This window comes from Cheilinus undulatus, linkage group 14, assembly GCF_018320785.1.
Source record: "Cheilinus undulatus linkage group 14, ASM1832078v1, whole genome shotgun sequence".
Lineage (NCBI taxonomy): Eukaryota > Metazoa > Chordata > Actinopteri > Labriformes > Labridae > Cheilinus > Cheilinus undulatus.
In genome coordinates, this window is record NC_054878.1 from 21265917 (window position 1) to 21287783 (window position 21867).

At 36.6% G+C, this 21867-nt stretch overlaps 1 protein-coding gene across 1 annotated transcript; it reads right to left on the minus strand.

Moving 5' to 3' along the window:
• Positions 1 to 1231: 1231 nt before the first annotated feature.
• On the minus strand, positions 1232 to 14189 carry chga (chromogranin A). Its single transcript, XM_041805254.1, has 8 exons — positions 13974 to 14189; positions 13629 to 13678; positions 12342 to 12435; positions 8252 to 8320; positions 8080 to 8166; positions 7065 to 7379; positions 4281 to 4699; positions 1232 to 1920 (listed from the first exon to the last, which is right to left on the minus strand). The coding sequence occupies exons 1-8, from the start codon at positions 14017 to 14019 to the stop codon at positions 1837 to 1839; spliced, it is 1164 nt and encodes a 387-aa protein (XP_041661188.1). The 5' UTR covers positions 14020 to 14189; the 3' UTR covers positions 1232 to 1836.
• Positions 14190 to 21867: the final 7678 nt, after the last annotated feature.

The following is a 21867-nucleotide window of genomic DNA, read 5'->3' on the forward strand; positions in this document are numbered from 1 at the left end:
TTGCACTTTGGCACTGGATTAATTTTTCAACACCAGATGTTTGCCTTCTGGTTGCAATGTTTTTAACTGTAGCCTGGAGGGGACAAGGAGACAGGAGTATTTTGCTCAGTCTTCATGGTTATTCTCAAGTTTCTTGGCGATCTTAAGTTCATCACATGCTGTGAAGGATGGGATTGTTGTCAAAGCATGTCACTACATCCTGCATAAGAAATCTTTTGTCATCTGTTCTGTTGCTCTAAAAGTCAATCAGTCAAATATTCTGCTGATGAAAGTTCTTAATGTTGCATATTTGATCATGTTTATCCACTTTTGTGTTAGCATTAGCAGAAAATCCCAACCTGCCTGGAAAGTATTGATCTTTCCTCTTTATTTTTACACTGGTGGTTATTCAAACATTTTTACACATCTCAAAAGTTTGATTTGAAACAATACCGAGCGTCTCATGCTGGAGAAACTTCATAAATTTAAGATGCCCTCCTAGTTTTTAGGCATTTTAAGATCCTATATTTGCATATATTGATGCTGGATGGAAAACTTCGGACACAGTTTCATAATTTAGCTGTTTTTTCTTGGCTGCCAGGGGAAGTAGAAATGTTCATTCTCAGTTTCTTTGCTGCACACTTTCTATTTCTGTCTTTCAGTATCTGCTGCTCAAAGATTTGCAGAGCAGATATAGGGAAAGTGATAACATCTCTCTCGTCTGGCTCTCTCTTCTTCATAGTAACAACCAAAGAGGAACGATACGCTGGTGCCAAAACTAAAGGTTAAAATGTGAATGTGTTGGAATTGAATAAACAGCCCATGTGTCAGAGTGATGATTCATGTTCTCGGCTTCTTCGCCCACAGACGCCAACAAGTGCAGACTGGAACTACAGTAATAATCGATGCCTCCTTACAGTGAGAGGCTCACTGTGGACCGTGTTAGTAAAAAACAGCAAATTAACACATTTACATTTACAATTACATTTAGGCCACACTCACTGACATTTAAATTGATGCTATGGACTACATTTTCTGCAAAAAAAACACCAAATTGGATAGTTTTACAGCATTTACTGCATGAGTTCTCTTATGCAAATATCAGCTCAGATTTTGAAGCAGTTAAAGAATTTACAAAAACAGATATTTCCAGATAAACTCATTTCAATTTATTGGTTTTCTTACATAAATTAATTACAGATTAAGATTACAATCTGGCTATTATCAGCTAAAAATGTTCATTTATTGCCTTCACTTCATTTAAGTCAACTGTATCTACAATAAGCAAGCATCTATGTCTTCTTCTGCTTACATTAGTCTATCAGAAGCTCTTTGTACATGTTTACATGCTCTTATGGTACAACCCTACCTTGTACATTTATATATACCTGTATCTATCCCAACCTTTTACACAATTACTGTTGTGTTAAAATAATTCAAAAAGCAGGCAAGACACTTTTTTGAGAGAGAAATGATTGTCAGAGAGAAAAGAGAAAAAACAAGCTGCCAACCTGCACTGACAGGAGTATTGTTCCTCGTGGACCTTTGCTATGTCTTCTGAATTTTTTATGCGAGTATCTGAATGCACAGAGGTTGTGTATTTCTTTGTTTTTATTTTGCAAGTCTAGTTTCAATGTGCATCTACTGTTTACAAATCTATGTAGGGACAGGATGTCACAAGGGAGGCTGCAGCAGTTTAGTGCCCAAGGGCATCTTTCAGAAAAAAAAAAACAGCGAAAGATAAAATCTTGTCACATATTCACACGCTCTATCTGTGGAAACCAGGCAGCTGGTAAAGCGGAGGAGGACAGAGTGGCAGAGGAGGTTGCCGTGTCAGCTTCTCTTCCGATCTCTTGCTCAGCCTCGCCGCAGCTCGTGAAGTTTCTGGGCAACATTTTCAAGCTCTGACTCGATGGCTGCCAGGCTTTCAATCTCTGGCTCCTGCAGATACAATGAGAGAACAGCAGGAGGGATAAACTTACTCAGTGTGCAACAAATCACCAATATGTTCAGTTTCCCTCCACACAACAGCTCTAAATACATTCAGCTATTAAGCATTACTTTTTTGTCCGTAAGCAGGTGCATGCTGTAAGCAAATGACCTCTATTAGCTTCACTGTAAGAACTAATATGAAACACAGTATGGCCGTTAAAACTATCACTGTCTAAGTGGTTACCTTTGAATATGTTGCCAAGCCAACAGCTGCTACATTTTGCATGTTGATGGGATCCAAGCCATAGGACAGACTACCTCATTATTCAGTATATATAAAAAAGTCTACCTCTTTTTCCAGTTTCAAAGACCACACTGTATGAAGATCTTATTTGTTAACTAAATGGATTTTAAACAAGAAGAATAAAAGCCTGCATTCATTGACAGCACTTTTTGTGCTGACAGTGCTCACAACCTTAGTTTCAGAGCGCTTCTCACAACATTTGTTGTTGATAGTAAGGCTATTATTATCCTTTATTCAAGGAAATATGACAAAATGTGAAAATAATGCAAAGGAATCCTGTCATGGCATGTGCAGCAGGAATCAGTTTTGACTAAAAATGATGCCCACAAATCTCCTGAAGGTCCTGTTTTTGCAGAAAATGCAGACCTGGATAGGTGAGCATATGTTTTGGCTGTGTGTTCATTAAAAGCTCTGAATTTCTTAGAAATTTTCCTCTCCAAAATCCACACTTATTCCCAGAAATTTCAAATAAATTAACTGAAGTTTCTCTAAATATTCTTAAACCTATTTTTAAAGTAGCCCAAATAAGTATCCCAAACTTTTCATTCAAATGCTTCAGTGAAACTTTATCATAAAGCCTCAGCATTCCAACAACAACATCCCAAAAAACTCCATGTAAATTCCTCAAAATTTTTAAGGAAATCAACTAAAATTTCATTAAAGTAACCCAAAAGATTTCTCATTATTTTCCTAAAGAATTACACAAAATTCCATGAAATTGATGCCCTAATATCCAAACAAATTTCATGAAACTTTCATGAAAATTCATGAAATTTTTAAGGACCCCCCCCCCCCCCCCCATAAATAAATAAATAAATAAATGCATGAATGAATGAAATGAAATTTCCAAAATTTACAAATCAATTTTCATGAAAATACCCCAAAATTTCCACATTCCCCCAAATATTCTAGCAAATTTTCCAAATTCTCATTGAAATGCCAACATTTCCCCAGAAAATGTTCCCAAGAAATTTCCAATAAACTATCCAAAATTATACAAAAATATCCCTAAAATTCCATGAAAATACCTGAAAATTTGCAAGCGAATTCCACAAAATATGCAAACAAATCCCCTAAAAAATTTGGAGTTTTTCTTTGCAAATAACTTCAGCACAGTTATCTTAAAAATTCTAATAGTAGATTTAATTTTTATGTTGTAGGAAAACAAAAAAATGTTGTCCTCTTATGTACATTGTATGGTCTTAGGAGGCTAATGTTGAACTTTAAGACTCAGAGAGAAATGAGCACTGTTGCAAAAACCGCTGTCAAGCATTTTGGGCACTGAAAATGCTTAAATCCTCTGACTCTGTGTTGAAAATGAACACTCTTATTTCAAAACCCCTGCAGCTTTGGATACGGGCCCAAACTAGTTGCAATGAGGTCACCAATAGTTGTGTGTGCACCTGACTTTTAAAGCCATAAATTTGTCAGTTTTATAGTCACTATTTCATTGTTGACCATATTTGAGCAATGCTGATAGGGTCTTGATTGTACTAAACAGTCTATGAAGCAGGCAAAGAAAATGGAGCTTAAGTCTCTTGAAAAGAGCTACAACTTGCAATGCTTTCAGCTGTCTGTCAACTTTGCTATACCAATAATTGTGCAAATTTATGAATAGCTTTTAGGCTTGAAATAATGAACAAACCTTCAGTAAAGTAAATACCAATGAAGATATGAAATATTAACACCAAAAACTACTTCTTTACATCTTCTGTAAACAATCAAGAGATTAGGAAAAATATTAAAGAATTAGGCTCCTTACAACCCTGCTTTCAAACCAGTGTTAATTAGCTTAGTCACCCTCTGCTGGCAATAAGAAAGAATGTAGATTGAAGGCAATTCTGCACTGAATCCACTGTTGTTACAAGGAGGCTCTGCCCACCTCTTAATTACAGACTTTAGTTAATTATTTGCTGAAGAGGTGAAGGCTTTACCTTGGATAGATCCAGGCATGCTGTTTCCCTTTGTTCCCATCCTTAATTCTTATATGCTAAGCTAAGCTAACATGTTAAGCTTTAGTAGGAATCTCAATTATTTTTGGCAAATACATGGACTGACAGCTCACCTCTGACTTCCTGCTGGCGCTCCCCTCTTCCTCTGAGCCCCTCCTCTCCTCAGGTCTGCCTCGAGCAATCATCCGCAGCTCTTTCTCCTCCGGACTCCTCTGCTGGTTTCTTTTTTTCTTCTCTACTTCCTCTGACACTTCTTTTGAATGATGTGGCACTTCCTCCTGCTGACTGGTGAGCTGCTGTAAATCCTTTTTGACAGCTTTTTTCTTCAGTGACAACACATGGCCCCTCTTATTCCATTTCTTTACATTCTCCATACCCCCTCTTTTTGTCTCCTCCTCTTCTTCCTCCCCATCCTCTTTCTGCTGTTGTTTATGTGAGAAAAACATAGATCTCCTTTCTTTCTCTTCTTCATCTGATTTCTTCTCTTTTGATTTGTTTCTGTGTGTGTCTCGCCTTTCAGCCGATCTTGCACCTGGGAACACAAAAGAAAAAACAACAAGGAATAAGGGCTTTTTTTTTTTTAACTCTGTTTTGAACTAAAACACCTCTACCGGTCAGGCCACAACACTCCTCCATCAGCTAGATTCCACTTCTTGTAATGAAATATTTGGTGCCAGCTGGCAGCTTCCTCCTCTGTATTGCTTTCTGTGCTTTATAGGAGTTAACAGCATGGCTGGAGCAATAAGATGGCTTGGCTGCAGCTCCCTTTAGAAGAGCAGGTACGCATATTTTGCTGTACTCTGCTAATTCAGCTAAGGAAAAAATCATTGATCCATTAAGAAGTCTGGAGATAGAAAAGGCAAAATCTTGCTTAAATCTCATTTTAAAGATAAAGATCATTAAAAGACTGAAGAAACTGTAACGGGGTTTATGATACCAGTATTTTTTTCTGGGGTCAAATGGATCAGTTGTGTTTTCACAAATCAGCAAATGAAAATCCTGATCAGGCAAAAGGATAGGATAGGACAGGAGACAATCTGAAGTGATACGATGCAATACAGTATGATACGATATGATACAGTGCAACGATATGCGATTCAATACGCAACAATATAATTGGATAGGAGAGGATAGGATAGAATTAAAGGGGACAGGATATAACATGATAAGAAACTATGCAGTCGATATGAAACAAAACAATGCGATGCAATTAAGTGAATGCGATACAATGAAATACATTATGAAACAATGCAGTAACTTATGATACAGTATGATGCGATGCAAAGTAATGTGGTACGTAACACTACCATGCCATAACAAAACGAAATAATACGAAATGAAACAATGCAGTACAGTACAATATGATACAATGCGGTACGATATTATAGGGCAGGCCTATTCAGGGGCCACATGTGGCCCAGAACCAACTCCCAAAGGTCCAGCCTGTGGTCATGCCAGAGATGCAGAGGACAACCTGTTTTGCAAGTTTTCATAAATTCCTATAGTATTTCAGTCCGTGAATGCGACACTCTGTGGCTAGCGATGTTGACAGAAGAAGCCCAAAGATACCAAGTATAAAAAATGTCCTAAAAAAATGTCCTTAAAAAAGAAAAAGTATCTACTACCTCAGTTTATGTTCAAATACAGCTCTGTTGTTGTGTTTTTATGCACTTTTTGATGTGCGTCTGTCATGTTGCCAAATTTTAAAGGCAGACTATGAATAAAAAGTGCATATTTTTCATCAGACTGATCTGTAATGGTTAGAAATTTGATATTACCAACTGCTTACTGGGCGCCGAACGTGTCTGGCCCCGCTACATTTCTTGATTTTAAAATTTGGCCTGTTAAATCTGTAATTGAATAACCCTAATGAAATTATACGATATGAAACAATGCTGTACAAAACGATTCAATAAGAGACAATATGATACCAAACAATACTATATGATACAATACAGGATCATATAGTATAGATAGGACACAAAGCAATACAATATGATAAGATAAGATAAGATAAGATAAGATAAGATAAGATAAGATAAGAAAGAAAACAAATTCAACCTAAGCAGTACGATACAATGTGATGTGATGTGATGAGGTATGATCCCAATGATACAAAACAATATGATACAATATGAAACAAAATGATGGGATGTGATTCAATACGAAACAGTGCGATGCAGTATGATGTGAAAGGATGTGGTACGAAATGATATGGTAAGCAACAAAACGTTGTGGCACTATTATACTATTTGATATTATTTGATACAAAATGAAATGATGCAGAACAATGCAGTACGAAACAATAGAATATGATAATAATATCAGAGCAACTCTACTTCCGTTTTTAGATTCAAAGAAAAATGATCAAGTTTGGACATAAATATTTGTTAAGAAAAGATAAACCTTATAATCTCTTCCCATGTTACTGAACTGTAAACCCTACATATAAACGAATGACTCCAGTAATACCAGCTGTAATCATGCACTGCAGCTTATTTGTATTCTGAGACATATACGCATTTAATAATTTCTCTTGGTGTGCTGTCAGCCTGCCAGCTATGTTGGCCCCACTTGGCTGTGCTGGTGGAGGAGGTGGGGGTGGTGGAGCCTCATCATGTAGATGGAAGCACTTCAATCAATCATCCGGTCCTGTAGTGGCAGACTGTTTTATCTGCAAAAGCTATTTATCTTTTTGCACTCTCGCTATCTTGAGACTTTGCCATCTGCCTTTGGTCAACGTCATTCCATATTTAAATTAAAAAATGACAAATATGACTTGACAGCTGTCTTTAAATAAAAATGGACATGTTTAAGTTATTTCTTTCACACTGGTGTTTTTTTAATCAATCTAAGATTTAAAAAATGAAGACAGGCATTTGAAAAGATCTACTTGCCTTTTTTTTCCTTCGCCATGTTTCCCTCCTCTGATTTCTCCTCTGAATTTAAATTGCTCTCTTCCTCTTCCTCCTCCCTCTTTTCAGTCTTCCCCTCACTCCACTCATCCTCAGACTTAGAGACGTGACTTCCCAGGCTCTCATCATTCTCCCTCTTCAACTGCACCTCCTCAGCGGTGTTATTGTCCTCCTGTGACTCTCCATCCGCATGGCTGACATCCTTTTCTTCCTCTCTGCCTTCATGTCCTGTTGTCCTCTTCTGAGACAGGATGGATCTCTCACCTGGGCCTCCTAAAGCCTCCAACATGGATTGATCTGAAACAGGGAGGGGGAGAAATTTAATTTACTACCAGGCATTGATTTTTTCACTTATGTTTAAGAAACATGCTTAAACAAAACAAAAATGCAGAAGTAAGCTGCTGGGTTATTTTACAAATAATGTAAGTAAATGTATTTATTGTAATTGAAGTAATGGTCTTTATAGTGCTAATTACATTACAGATTTGATCCATTCATACTACTAAATTGTTTTCACAATCATTTACCTCAGTTTTGAAATGTTATTTAATATAAATTATTTCATGATTTGCTGGATTCTCATAGGCCGTTGATACACAGTGGAAATGCATCTTATGTCACACTTTTTCTCTCTACTCTTTTCTCAGTTTTTGCATTGCTGTCTCCACTGTATGCAATGCAGAAAATCCTTCAGTGACTTTAAAAAACACCCGGTTAGCATTCAGGTGAAAGGACCTTGTGTATGTCCTGATAATCCCCATGGAAAACATGAGCTGAATTCCTTTCAGCATATCTACTACACTTGCTAGCCTTACTTTGCTGATAACATAAAACAAGAACTAACAGAAGTCGTGCATCATTTTGACTGCTGGCACATTTTATATTGCTAATTAAATGCGCTTAAATTGAGTATGCTGAACTCACACTAAGCAATAAACAATGCAGAAGATGATGAGTAATTTAGCTCTTAAAGCTATAACAGACAACAGGAACTAACCAATGATATCACTTGCAGTCTGAGGACTCTGTGTTGATGAGTCAGGAGTACCAGCATCTCTCTGCAGCTGAGCTCTCTCCTGACCTCCTAAAATCAAAATGAGTAATTATTTTCCTCATGTGAAGTCAAACAGGCATTTAAACAGAGTCAAGCTGTGTGATCTGTGACTCACCTTTGATAGCAATCTCCTGCAGTTCCTTCAGAAAGTTATGATGGCGAAGGATGGAAACCAGTCTGTCATCTATGTAAAAAAAAATGCACACGTACATTTCAAGATATGCCGAAAAATGGATGCAAAGAAGTGGTTAAATTCAACTTATATGAACTCATATTTCATCTGATGTCATGCTCAGGGTTGGAAGCTCTGTAAAGAAACAAAAACCTGTATAAATGCTGCTTCCAGATTGTAATTTGAACAAACATAGTTAATTAAAAAATGTTATAACTTAAATCTTTCCAGTTTGATATGTCACTAAATAAACAACAATTAAGTGTTGTAATTTTAATGGATGAAAGAACATATTTAAAGGGGTAAAACAACTGAAACAGTAATTTGCCACAGTTTGAAATCAGCTAGTATAAGCCTCTGTTAATTCCTGGCTAGTATTACCGTATAATATACTTTATGTTGGTGGTGTGCTTTCTAGATAGGTTATGTTGGCAATTTTCGGCAAAAAATGAGGTTGGCTAACAGCTAACAGGTAAATTCCTTACATAAAAAATGACATCAGCAAGCTTTGGCATCAGTTTTTCAGTGTCTGTTTACTTCCGTTAGTATACCGTAATACAGTACTGTATACTGCACAGAGAACCTGATCACAACAGTTACATTTCCCAAATCATGCACTGCCTTTTTTATTACAACAGTGTATCTGCACAGCAAGTTATAAATTGATGTAGGCAATTGAAATGACCACTATTTCCACTCACTATTAGAATCATTTAACATATTTAATGTTAACAGAGGCTCTCATTCCTAGCTAACACTACTCTTATGACAGCAGTTATTATGTCCGCTGATTTTCTGATACTGGCAGCAATTAGCAATGATAATTGGATATTTAGCAAGCAAAAAAGAGGTAATATAGAAAGAGTTAATTCCAAGCTAACGTCACCGAAGTAAAGTCATGAGGGGTCAACACAGCTGACAGCTCTTTAATTTGACATCTGCTAGCATTAGCTAAAAAACAACTTAGCTAGCATGACTGATTTAATTTTACAATAAAGTAGAGGCATTGCAATAAAGGCCTTAATTCCTAACCAGCTTTGCTTTTAGAAAGGTAATGCATGTAAGAAAGCTAGCTAAAATATATAATTGATTTTGCATTAATACTACCATAAGAAAGTCATGAGGGTCATGGTCTGTAGTGAGGGTTGAATAAATACACAGCTAGTGTCAGCAGATGACAGTTCAGTACGGTTTCATAGTATTTTAGAAAAAGGCTTAGATTTCCCTCTGTTAGCTAACTGAGTTTTAGCGTATCAGCCAACTTTCTAGAGAAGAAATGTCAGCAATTTTGTAAGATTAAACAGTGAACAGAGAAAGAGTAGCTAACTAGCTAATCAGCCACTATAAAAATATAGGTCATCCCTTTTGTACCATTCACTAAAAAGTAATAAAATACTTATATTAGCTGTCGTGTGGCCGATGACTTTACAAATATTTTTGTTAAAATTGCTCAGTCAGATTGTTATTAGCTGTGAATTTTCTTTCTGAAATAGTAACATTTTTGAAAATTCCCTTCATATGTACAGCTAAAACCTGGAGCGCAGTAGTACTATGGCGTTATGTTAGTATTTGAATTTCTCACCCTGAGTGAAACATTTAAAATGGTCTCCACATGAATACTGTCAACACCATGGAATCAAAAGGGCAAAAATGTGATAATAGGACACTATAGGGGGTACAACACAGGTATACATCATTCCCTTTCACATTTTCAAAGGACTCAGCAGCTTACTTTAGTGGTTGGTCACAGCTAATTGCCCTGAAATTTACTGCTTTCAAAGCAAGTGCACGATTAATCATTTGGCCCACAGAGACTCCTAGCAGCAGTGAGCACTGGACTTTCTGCTGACCCACAAACGGCACCGCATACTGTACTCAGCAAGCACAAAAGAGACAACTGCCGTGCTGTAATATCAGTCCGTGATCTTTCGTCTCCCCTCGGCTTTCCTTCTTTTTCTCCTTTCTCTCCTTGAACACCCCTCCCACCCCCACCCCCGCTTCGTCTCTCTTCCATCCCTCCGGTGGTATACAGTTTCCCGCTCTCTCTGAGTAACAAACACTGTGAGTAATGCTCTGATTGATTTTACAACAAGGACAGCTTCAAGGTAATACACTTGCAATGTAACTGAATAGCCTCTACTGAACGATAGTGACCCTGCTGCATATAACCTGGCAGGGTTTTTACCCAGTGGCCATTGCATCAATCCATTAACCTTAGTATGTCGCCACCTTGCTCTCCATAAAGAAGGAGAGTACTTATTGGTTCTCGTAAAGGCGGTGTTATTCCAAAGTGGAGGTATTTGTTTTAGACCTTGTTTCAGTGTTCAGGAGAATTTTGCCGAATTTTAAACAATAATTGCACTCTTTAAATTTATGTTACATAAAATGAAAAATGATTAATTCCATTTTTTTTCAAGCTTACTGACAGCCCTGAATTATTAAGGCAATAACAGTGAATATTTTCTCAACTGAAATACTTTAAGTTGGGTATTAGAGAGGAGAGATATTATGGCAAAAATGAAGATGCACTACATCATCTCTGATATAAATAATGTATTGTATTGTATGATGCAGTTTTCAATGAAAAATAGCAGGGATAGGAAATAATGACCCCTAAACTAGTGAATATCTGTTATTTTATAACACTGCTAATGCTCAAATGTTTTCACGTTTGACATCAATGTGAAACAATAGGATAATAAACTTTTTTAGGTGAGTTAGGTTAATGGATATTGCCAAAAGGCCCTGCAGGGAGATGAATCTGAGATGGTAGATGTCAAAGACAGTCGGAAATTTAAATACCAACAACTGTTCAACTTGCATTGCTATTTTCACCTTTATATAGTTTTTACATCTATCTCTTCAGTGCCATTATTTTTGCTGATGCTAGTATTACATTGATCAATGATTCATCTATTAACATCATCCTTACTTCTTTATCATTACTATAACAGTTAAACTGAATCTCAGAGCAGCTCTACTCTACTGCTACATTTATTAATAATAGTTCTATTTCAGTATTATCCTAGTTGCTAATGTCAATACTGCATTATTCTGTTTTCTATTGTTTTTTTTAATCAATTGTAGCTGTTATTGATTATTCTTCATATTTTGCTATCATCAATAAAATTAGAGCAATTTCATACAAAATGGGAGGTTAGTTTATGGCTACAACTGCCATAAATTTGACTTTCATTTGTTGTTTTATTGTTTCTCTTGTCCCTCTTTTATTCCTGCTTTTCTCCTACCTCTATGGCAGAAAGCTGTTCAACCCTTGTCTGGTCTGCTCAACAAGTCCTGCCCCTAAGAGGGAAGGTTTATGTCACCACTGTAACAGGGGATTAATACTGTTTTTATCTAAAATGGGTATAGTTTTTATTAATGATTAATAATAGGACACAACAGAGAGTACACTTTAGACCTGCCCTCTTTGTATAGTACCTTGAGATAACTTTGGTTATGAATTGGAGCTTTACAAAATATGAAATGTGCAAAAAATATCTCCATCTTACTCCCAACCAAAATTTGAGAAAAAAGTTTTAAAAAAATGTAAAAAAATGTAAAAGCAAGTAAGTTTAAATTTGTCTTTTCATAGGTTTATGGTTTAAATAGTTTATGATTTATTATGCTTCACTCATTCTGAGAGTAGCATAATAAATGTGCATTTATTATATTTTCTCCCATTATTACTTAAGGTGCTACTTCATGGTAACATCCCACTACTACAGTATCGAGAGTCAAAAGAGGTAATCTCACTACTGCCATGAACAGATACAACAGTTTTTATCAGAAATGCTTGTGTTAGACTAAAATTAAATCATATCAATAACCACACTTCCCAGATGCTCAGTGACAGACATGAACCCATTAATAATACATACTTTCTTGATCTGTTTAAAGTCCCATCAGGGGTGGCTCTTATGAAGTAGCTTGAGCTCTGTATTCCACGCTGTAAAATTAACCCCATAAAAAAACATCTTCTTTTCTGCAATGGCACAGTTATGGTTTTGATTTCAAAGAGAGTGATTCTCACCTGTCCTCAGTGTGACTAAACACTCCTGACTGACAGGATTGGGGTGGGGCTTCGAAAGCACGCCAGCCAACGCCTCCACAATGCACTTCATCACCTGCAAACATAGAGAGAGCACAACATGACTCATAAACCTTTCCTACTACTACAGTCGGATATTTGCCTGGAGTGTGCTTCAGAAGGCGAGCATATTGTTTAAACTGCCTCTTTGGTGAGTCAGGGGTGTCTCTGTAAACTAAGCTGATGCTACTCTCAGAATGAGTGAAGCATCTTGTCGTATAATGAGGCACTTCTTTGCCTGTTTGGAGCTATTTGGGAATTATTATTATTGTGGATTAAAACTATCAGCTTTTCATTTAAAAAAACAGTCCTTATGTTTACCAATCTCTAATTCAAAGACATGTGCCTCTTAGATGAGAGATCAAAACTATTTCAATTCCCATTGTGCTTTTAATGTCAAGCCAGTGCTGCTTTCCTGATGATTTTTTGCTCGTATTATTTGTCATACCTGCCAGATCTGTGAACATAAATAGTCCCAACCCTCATAACTCTTCTACGTATCAATCACATCTCCCTGCTTTGTTCCCAACTATAAACCGGACCATGCTGAGGACATAAATCCAAGTCTAAAGCTACTTTCTTTCTCAATCTCCATCAAGTTGTCAAATGGATCCAGCGATTCCAAATCATGGTGATTCTCCATCGCTCTCAGAATGGGATGTATTGATTGGAAATAGGTCACAAAGAGATTGGCCCCAGTGGAAGAGCATTTTAAGTGAGTTATATGGCTTAGGTTAAGTGTTTCTAATCACTGCTAGACAGGCTGTTTCAAACATTTATTCAAAGAAAAGAGAAGATACCCTTTATAAATCCCTCAAAAGGGAAATTCAGTTTTACTCTGTGTCACTGCACATGCTACACAGATGAACAAAAGACATGTACAAATGGAGGGATGTCAGGGTGAGGGGCTGCATATAAAGACACTCTTGTATTTGGGACTTAAGTGCCTTGCTCAAGGGCGCCTCTGCAGTACCAGGAAGTTAACTGGAGCCTCTTGAGCTACCAGAACAATTTCCAGACTGAGTCAGACCAGAATTTCCCTCCATTTCCCAACCTAAATCCTTACAGACTGAGCTACTGCCATCAATATTTGTTACATTCACCATTTTAAATAGACTATCATACAGTAAAATAAAATAATTTTCACTACTTTTAGTCCTGCAACTACTTGTAAATTCAAATTGATTTAGAAAATAGAGCACATTGTGCCTTTAATTGCAACATGATTACCTGTACGTCCTCATTCTCCAGCTGACTTGAAATTACCGGCAATGACAGAACTGCAGGAAAGAAGAAGAAGAGGAAAAAGCATGAATCATCCCGTCATTGCCTGCTGTAGTCTATCTGTTTCCACTGCCTACAGCTGTAGTGTTATTCTCTGAGTAACTAAAACACAAACTGCTCCAGTAACAGGGGACTGGATGTGCCAAAGGTGCAGCTCAATTTAAAGATGTGTCAGTCGCTGTCCTTGGTGCTGAAATAAGCCAGCCACATCTTTCAATGCAGGTTTCTCTCAACGAACTCGCATCACAACAACAAAAAAATCAACTTCAATGATAATTATTTTTTCCTCACCGCAGTTGAACAGTATTGTCAAGATGAACAGTGCTCTCCCGATCATTTTCTTTCTCCTTTGGACTCAAGCTCTCCAGGAATAAAGATAAAGCGAAGCTCTTATCAGAAGGTTTCAATTTCACCCCTTTAAAAGATGACTCGGTGGGTTATGGACGCATTCTGAACCAAACTTGGGCGCCTTTTAGTATTTCTGGAGAGCTAAAATCTCCTGCTGCATCGTTCTCTCCCGGTCTCTCCACCGACACCTCACCGCAACAGCACGCGCTTTTATAGAGCGAGATGTAGCGAGGAAATGACGTAATCCACGGGCAAATCAATAGTAGGCTACCACTTTACCTGAACTTAAGCTACCTCAGCGGTTGTCAGGGCGTGAACGGGTTAAGGTTGCCTAGCTATGGAAGCTACGTATCCTGTTCATGCTGGACAAAAATGGAAATTGCAGCTTTTTATTGAAGTTCGTTTTATATCTTAATTTAAAGTTCATGTGAGAAGTGTTTAGCTGGTTATTTAGCAGGCTGAAAATAATGCTGATGCTCCTATATGCACTTTAGAAGATAATAATATCACTGGCAACAAGATGTATTATTCCTGAAGTTATTTTTTAAAGCCTGTCATCTATACCACGGGGTAGGTGTCAAATGAGATGATCAAGACCGAATTTATTGTCCTGCAAAGTGTTATGTTTGTCTCCTTGCCATAAAGAGACCACTTTCAAAATCAGACTTATTAATTAATAAAACACCAAACACTGAGTGTTAATGAAAAAGTTGAGTAAATTCTAAAAAAGATAAATTGCATCAGGTCCAAAAATGACTGCAAGCTGTTGGAGCAAATATAAAAAATGTAAGACAGACATTTATTTCAGCATGCACTCTTGAAATGAAAATAATGAGATTTCCCTTTTACAAGTTAAAAAAAAAAAAAGGTAACTTACACATATGCAGTACATAAAAGGATTCGATAGAAGTGTTACACCATGTCCACTGGAGGCGCAAAAGCAACAAGCAAAAATTTTCTCATAGGAGCTTTAATTTACTTACCCACTGACTGTTTAAGCTTCAAAAAGAAGACATGTCTGCAGTCTGCAATGTCTTTGCTTAGAAAAAATTTAAAATTTAAAACTGTATTCGTATCACCTGCACTGGCAGTCCTCAATAAGCCTTATCAGGATACTCATTTAATCTACACAATATGGATAAAAGTATTTAGCCACACCTGTTAATAATTGAGTAAATGTGTTTTAATCAGACCTGTTGCCACAGGTGTATAAAATCAAGCACTTAGCCATGCAGTCTCTATTTGCAAACATTTGTGATACAAATTGGTCGTTCTGAAAAGTTAAGTGACTTCATGCGAGGTAATGTGATGGATGCCACTTTTACAATAAGACAGTTCATGAAAGTTCATCCCTGCTGGGTATTCAATCAACTGTAAGTAATACCATTAGAAAGTGGAAGCGTTTAAGAACAACAGCAACTCAGCCACAAAGGTGGAAGTGCGTGTAAAATCACAGAACAGGTCGATGACTAGGATAGCATAGTATCATGATATTTTGCGTTGTGATATTGTATCGTCATGTCCGCCAAGTATCAGTTTTTTCAAGTTAGTTGCTAATATGAATTGCACTCTCTGGTACTAGAAAAATAAAACCAATCGCTTTTTCTGTCCACTTGATGATGCTGTGGCACCCTTTGTCTAGTGAGGTGGGTAGAGGTGATGACTATAGAGCAGGAGAAAGTCAGTACAACAAATATGGCTGCACCAAGGAAAGGGCATTAGGAATGCAAGCAGGGTACAAATGAGATAGACATGAAAAATAGGGTTTGCGAGGAGTGCTGCATGAAAGTAAAATACTGCAGATATATGACAAACAAGAGCAAGGCTAATGCTAAATAAGCTAAACAGTTGAAAAAAAGGTAAAAATAGAAATATATCACAATAAATGGTATTGCAACACTCAATGTATTCCAAGATCGCAATAATATTGAGTCATGAACTAATATTGTGATAATGTCACATCATGGGGCCATTATAGTGATTCACACCCCTACTGCTAAGGCGCTTAGTATCTAAAAGTTACCAACGCTCTGCTGATTCTATGGCTGAAGAGTTCCAAATGAGAATTACACTGACAACAAAACACTCCAAAATCTTATGAAAAGCCTTCCAAGAAGAGTAGAGGCTGTTATAGCTACAAAAGGGGGACCAACTGTAAGAGCTAGGCATCCAGATACTTTTGTCCTTATAGTAGATACAAGTTTAGTTTTTCTGTCTGTCTCCATTGTTCTGGGTTATTCATCAAGCTGTGTCACTGATTCTGTCTCTTGACCATCTGAAGGTGTTGCTAGGTGACAGGTCAAGAAAAAATGTCAGCAAGTGGTCTGAATGTGGTTCAGAATACAGTCATCATTTATTCTTATCACATATTAAATCTGATTAAAATTTGTACTTTGTTTATCATGATATAAAATGCTATTTCATTTTATGCAGTTAATAAATGTATAAGCCCAATAAAGAAAATGTTTTGTTAGACACTAAATAACTCTAGAATTAAAATGTATGTGGTTGCTTTGGCCTACTACATTTAATTCTGTACCACTTAAGTAGATGAAATCTGGTAGAAAAAGGCAGATGTGGTTAATTAACAACTATAAAGGTGACAGAGATTTTAAATGACTAAAGAAAAAAACAGTATGGTGAGGATGTTGGCCAGACAGCTGGAAATATGGGAATAATTGCCAAGATTTTCTTTCCTTCCTCGCACCAATACAACTAAATTTAGGACTATTTGATCCCTTATTTGTTTCTGAATTGCCATAATTGGCAATAATTTCATTCTGTCCATTTGCAAAGACTGTATAAAAAATCATGATAAACTATCAAGTGCCTTAGATTTGTATGTTTTCTTAAGGCCAGCAGGGTGAGACAAAATGCTCTAATACCCTCAAGTTTTCTTTTTCAGCACAATGAAATATTAATTTTGTCCAATGATGAAGCAGGGTAAGCCTTTCCTCTAGGTTCCCACAAAGATTTGCCCTCTACCCTGCTGTTCAAATATGGTCATGTCTTGTTTCAAAAACAAAGATGGTATTACCCAAAATGCAGTTTGTCGCTTAAAAACCTTTGGCTAGGTCCATTTCATATTGTGTCAGCATAGCTACTGAATTGCAATCTCATCAGCCTTAGCTACCTTTTCAGTGCTAACAGGTAAGTATTAGATATCTTGTAGCATCATTTTAACATACCTTTTTAAATCAGCAAGTTAGTACCACTGTGAGTCTGTTTGCATGCTGGTTAGTGTTTAAGCTCAAAGGCTTGTCTCACGTCTATAAGCAATGTCTGGCCATTCTGTTCTTTTCTTTCTTTTTGTCTTCATTGTTTTTCTATTTTTTACAACTTGATATATTTTAATTTTTAAATTTCCACTGTATTCCTGGGGGTCTACCTCAGTTTTGAATGTGAGCGCACTTCTGGTAAAGTAACAATAATTACAAAAACACATTTCCCCAAATGACACTAAAGTGACTTAGCCAGCGGTGGTTGTTTTGACATGAATAAATCCTCAGGTTAGTAAATACTGCTTCATTTTTTAGGTCAGGCATCCAGCAAAGCTGAAAGTTAGGTTTTATTTTCTGTATGCCTGGTACTGCAGCTCTGTTTGTGGAACCAATAACTAGACAAAGTTAAACATGTGTCTCCAACAACAGTGTGTTAAATATGCTGTTTACTGTCTGAATTCATCAGAGATTTGATTCTTTTAATGTTAATTCAATATGAATTCTTAAAACTGAATTTAAGATTTACTGAAGAGTTGACGAGGTGAATCATGGATATAAAGTTCATACATTTAAAGGGGGAACTAGATGGTACAATAAGAATTTCAGCGAACCCTGCAAACTAAAGATAGAAATGTTGAAGCTCTGACTGGGCTCTGTACATCTTCTTTCAACTATATAAGGTTGTGTCACAACTCCTTTAACTAAATATGGTCATCCCTATCACCATGCAAATACTAATATGAGGCTGATAAAGTTAGCTTAATAGGCTTGTATACATTATCTGAAGGACTTTCTTCATTTTGTCCTCTCTGATAGAAGAATAATAGATGTCAATGATCTTTAGTTTAAAACTGTAGAAAAAATCAGAAATGACACTAACAATTTTAAATTTAACGTGATGTAATTTTCAGATGTGATAAGTAGGGTGCAATTAATTGCATTTAACTACAGAAATCCTTCGATTAATTGAGTTTGATGTTTGATGTTATGCACAATGTTTGTGTGCGCTTATCATTATATCACCTAACTCTTATTGCTTGAGTCTGGCTCTAATACTGTAAAGCAGAGCTTTTGACCCCTAAGGAGCCTTAGCTGGTCCAAGGTTCAAACTAGAAGCTAAAGGTGAAGTCATTTTTTCCTATTGACCTTCAACTAAGAGAACCTATATGAAGAGACAAGTCTCTGAGAATCAGTGACATCTCTGGAATCAATTTTAAAAAAAAAAACTATTTCAGATTTACTGTTATGTGATTTTGTCATCTTATTTTCTTTTTTATTGCATTTATTGCTTTTTTATTGACTTTTTCAGCCTCTTGTCTTTCTCTAATGGTTTAATTTCCTTAAAATCCTCATTCCTTTTTATCACCCTTTTATTTTTTGCCTTTTTAAATTTCATTTTTATATTCATTTATCGATTCACTTTTTATTGCTTATCTGTTTTACTACTTTCTTTGCATTTATTTAATTCTTTCTTCTTTTAGCATTCTTATCTTACTTCAGCTTCTAAGATTCTATTATTTCTACCGCTTCTTAATGCTTTAAGTTGGTATTTGATCCCTTTTAACTTTGCCCTTCCCTTGCTTCTATGCCTTATTGTATTTATTTTATTGTTTCTTTTCTTTTATATTTCACACCTTCAGTCCTCCAGTTACTTTATTGTTGCCTGGTCTTTCATGATATGTTGCTTATTTGGGTTATTTATGTTGTGGTCTGTTTGTGTGGACTGAGGTTCTTTTTTTATGTGCTCTGTTCACATGTCAAAGAACTTTGTAAACCTGTGTTTTTGAAATTTCTACACAACTTAAGTTATTGTCATTTATCATGATTACTATTATAAACAGTGTTGTTGCACTGAGGTGTTTCTTTTTAGAAGGAATAACTGTTTTAATGAGCCTCAGAGAGCATTGTTAAACTGTTTACTCTCTGTTTACCTCCTAGACGCTGAGGCCCAGCTGAACACGTCTGCATAAGCTCCATTTGCTCTTTTGTTACAGACACATTCACATTAAAAAAAAGAAAAAGATATTTCCTCGGGATGGGCTACACTGTTTGCTGTTTCAAATTTCCTACGCCACCGTCTGCTGAGATCCCAAAGATCTCATTATACTGTCAGAGACACAATAAAGACCAATCTGCGTCACATCCATATTTGTTCCACATAAACCAGCGACGGCTTTGTTTAAACATGAAGAGGGTTTTCTTTGAATGCAGTAATAAGGGCTTTATGAAAGCCAAGGGCTATGAGGGCTGATTAAAATTCATCACACTGGAACATCCAAGAGAAATGGTAGAAAATGGGGACATAGGAGATAAATATTTTAGCTCTTAAAGTATGTGGTTAACTAAAGTAAATATTGAGTGGTAACATATAAAAATATAATTTCAAGCTTGTAGAACTAATCCTAGGGAAAGCTTTGCTAACATATAAATGGGTCTCCTCTATCCACAATCATTGTCCTTCAACAGATGTTTACCTTAAAAAAAGGTCTCAAAGTGATCCCGTTCTGTTTTTTTTAACTCAACCCAACCATGCTGAGTACTCAGCTTTGCTTTTCATTTCCATTCAAGTGCTAAATTAGCATTTCAGTGCTAGTAACTTGAGCTGCTCTTAATATAGCCTGCACCTGCCTGTGTATTATCCTCATTAAACAGAGAACATTCAAAGTGTCCAGGTTACCAGAAAGAACGTCATATTCAGTACGTGACCATATACCATGACTTCTTTTGTCTAACCTGGATCACTTGTGCACACAGAAATGACAGTGAGTCCTCTCTGAACATCAAGTATCATGAGCAGTATTTTCTGTTTTGTTCGTCTGTGTTGGCTTACTTTTCCTCCTCTAATGCTTGGTGAATAATAATGAAGTTATTGAGGGACAGCAGAGTGAAAGTGGGCCATCAGCAGCCTGGAGATCCAAGCGGCAGACGTGTGTCTAAAGCGTCTGGGTTTGAAAAGTCACAGTGGAAAACAGATGAAAATAGCACTTTTAAACCTTTAAATTATTTTGCTGAATAGATCAGGGCTCCCTCTGCGTGACTGTGCATCAGAATGGAAATGAGAATTTTTTAACCTCCCAGGTGAAGGAATTTCAATGTGGCAATTTAAGTGATTTGTAATCTTGTCTGCAAAATTAATACCTTTATCCTGAGAGATTAAAAAATTGAACAAAAAAACTGATAAAATAAAATTATTCAGCCCAAAAGGGTAGTGATGTAGTGATGTGTTGATGCACAAGAAAGGAACTGACCAACAATGAATCAAAATTATTAATATTTTAATGTTTTATGTACGCAAGTACAATTTTCACATGAACAATCCAAAGGTGTTCCTTTATGCCAGTGGTTTTCAACTGGTGGTTCAGGACCCAAAAGCGGGCTGTAGAACTGGTTTAAGTGGGCCATGAATGTGCCTGGAAAAAAGATTTTCCCTTAAAGTATGATGTACAGAACCCCTGAATGGACATACAAGGTATGGCAATTAAAAAACTAGACCAATGCTCATGAACATTGTTGAATGCACAGTGCTAAACAAATTTATTAGACCACCTGTCATATTTGTCTCAGAGACCATCCAGCATCATGAAGTGCTTTAATGAGGACTCTTTCATTTTCAGTGAGCTCTCCACGTTTACCATTTTGAACAGGAATGAGGAATTTCAAACTGAATTCACCCAAATTTGAGCCAGCTCACTGGGCTTCTCTAAGAAGTCAGAAATTAATCAAGCATAACATTCAACCACTAAAGCTAACTTTTCTGTTCAGGAATGCAAGTAAATAACTATAATTTGACATATTAATCAAGAAATAATAATGTGCTTTACTATTTTTTTTCAGGTTTTTTGAAAATCAGTAAATTTGAAAATTCATGGATAACAATAATAATTATATTTTAGCATTAAAAATATCATTTGGGTTAAAGAGCTTCTACATGTTGGTGTATTAACCATTGCAGAAACATAAAAAATTATTTTGGTAATTACCAATGCTGTTAATTTAGGGCAGCTGTGGCATAAACCTTACTTTGGTTAAGGTTAGGGTGGTCTAATAAATTTGTTAAGCACTGTATTTTCTTCAATACTCTCTCCTCATGCATCAACACACTGCTGCATGATCAAAGCAGTACATTAGGTCTGTGATTTGTTTTTGGGCTGCTTTACTAAGAGTGCAGTGAGAGCTGGCACATTGTCTTGATGAAGAATGAAAGTATTTTTCCACTATTGTGGTCACTTTCTTCTGTCCCTCTGTAAAACCTGTTTCTAGTAGTGTTGATTCACCCTAACCTTGCAAAGCAAACGGGTTTGCCCAGACTCCATGTCTGGAATCACGCAAATCCATCTTGAAAAGCTCCAATCTACAATGTCTGTGCCACACTGAACACGGTACGGCATAATAAGCATCATTTAAAGAGAATGAGGCGGTAGCTATGAGCAGGGTTTAGTTATACTGAAAGCTGTTAATAATGGCTGCCTCCAGAGCAGAGATTAGCTTGGATGTAGCTACGACATAGCAGCAGTTTTATCAGAACAGGACTGCTTTTCAAAAACAACACTAGAAGCTTTTCTTGATGGATAAGATGTTTTCACTCTTGTGATAGTTACAGGGTAGTGGTTAGTTGT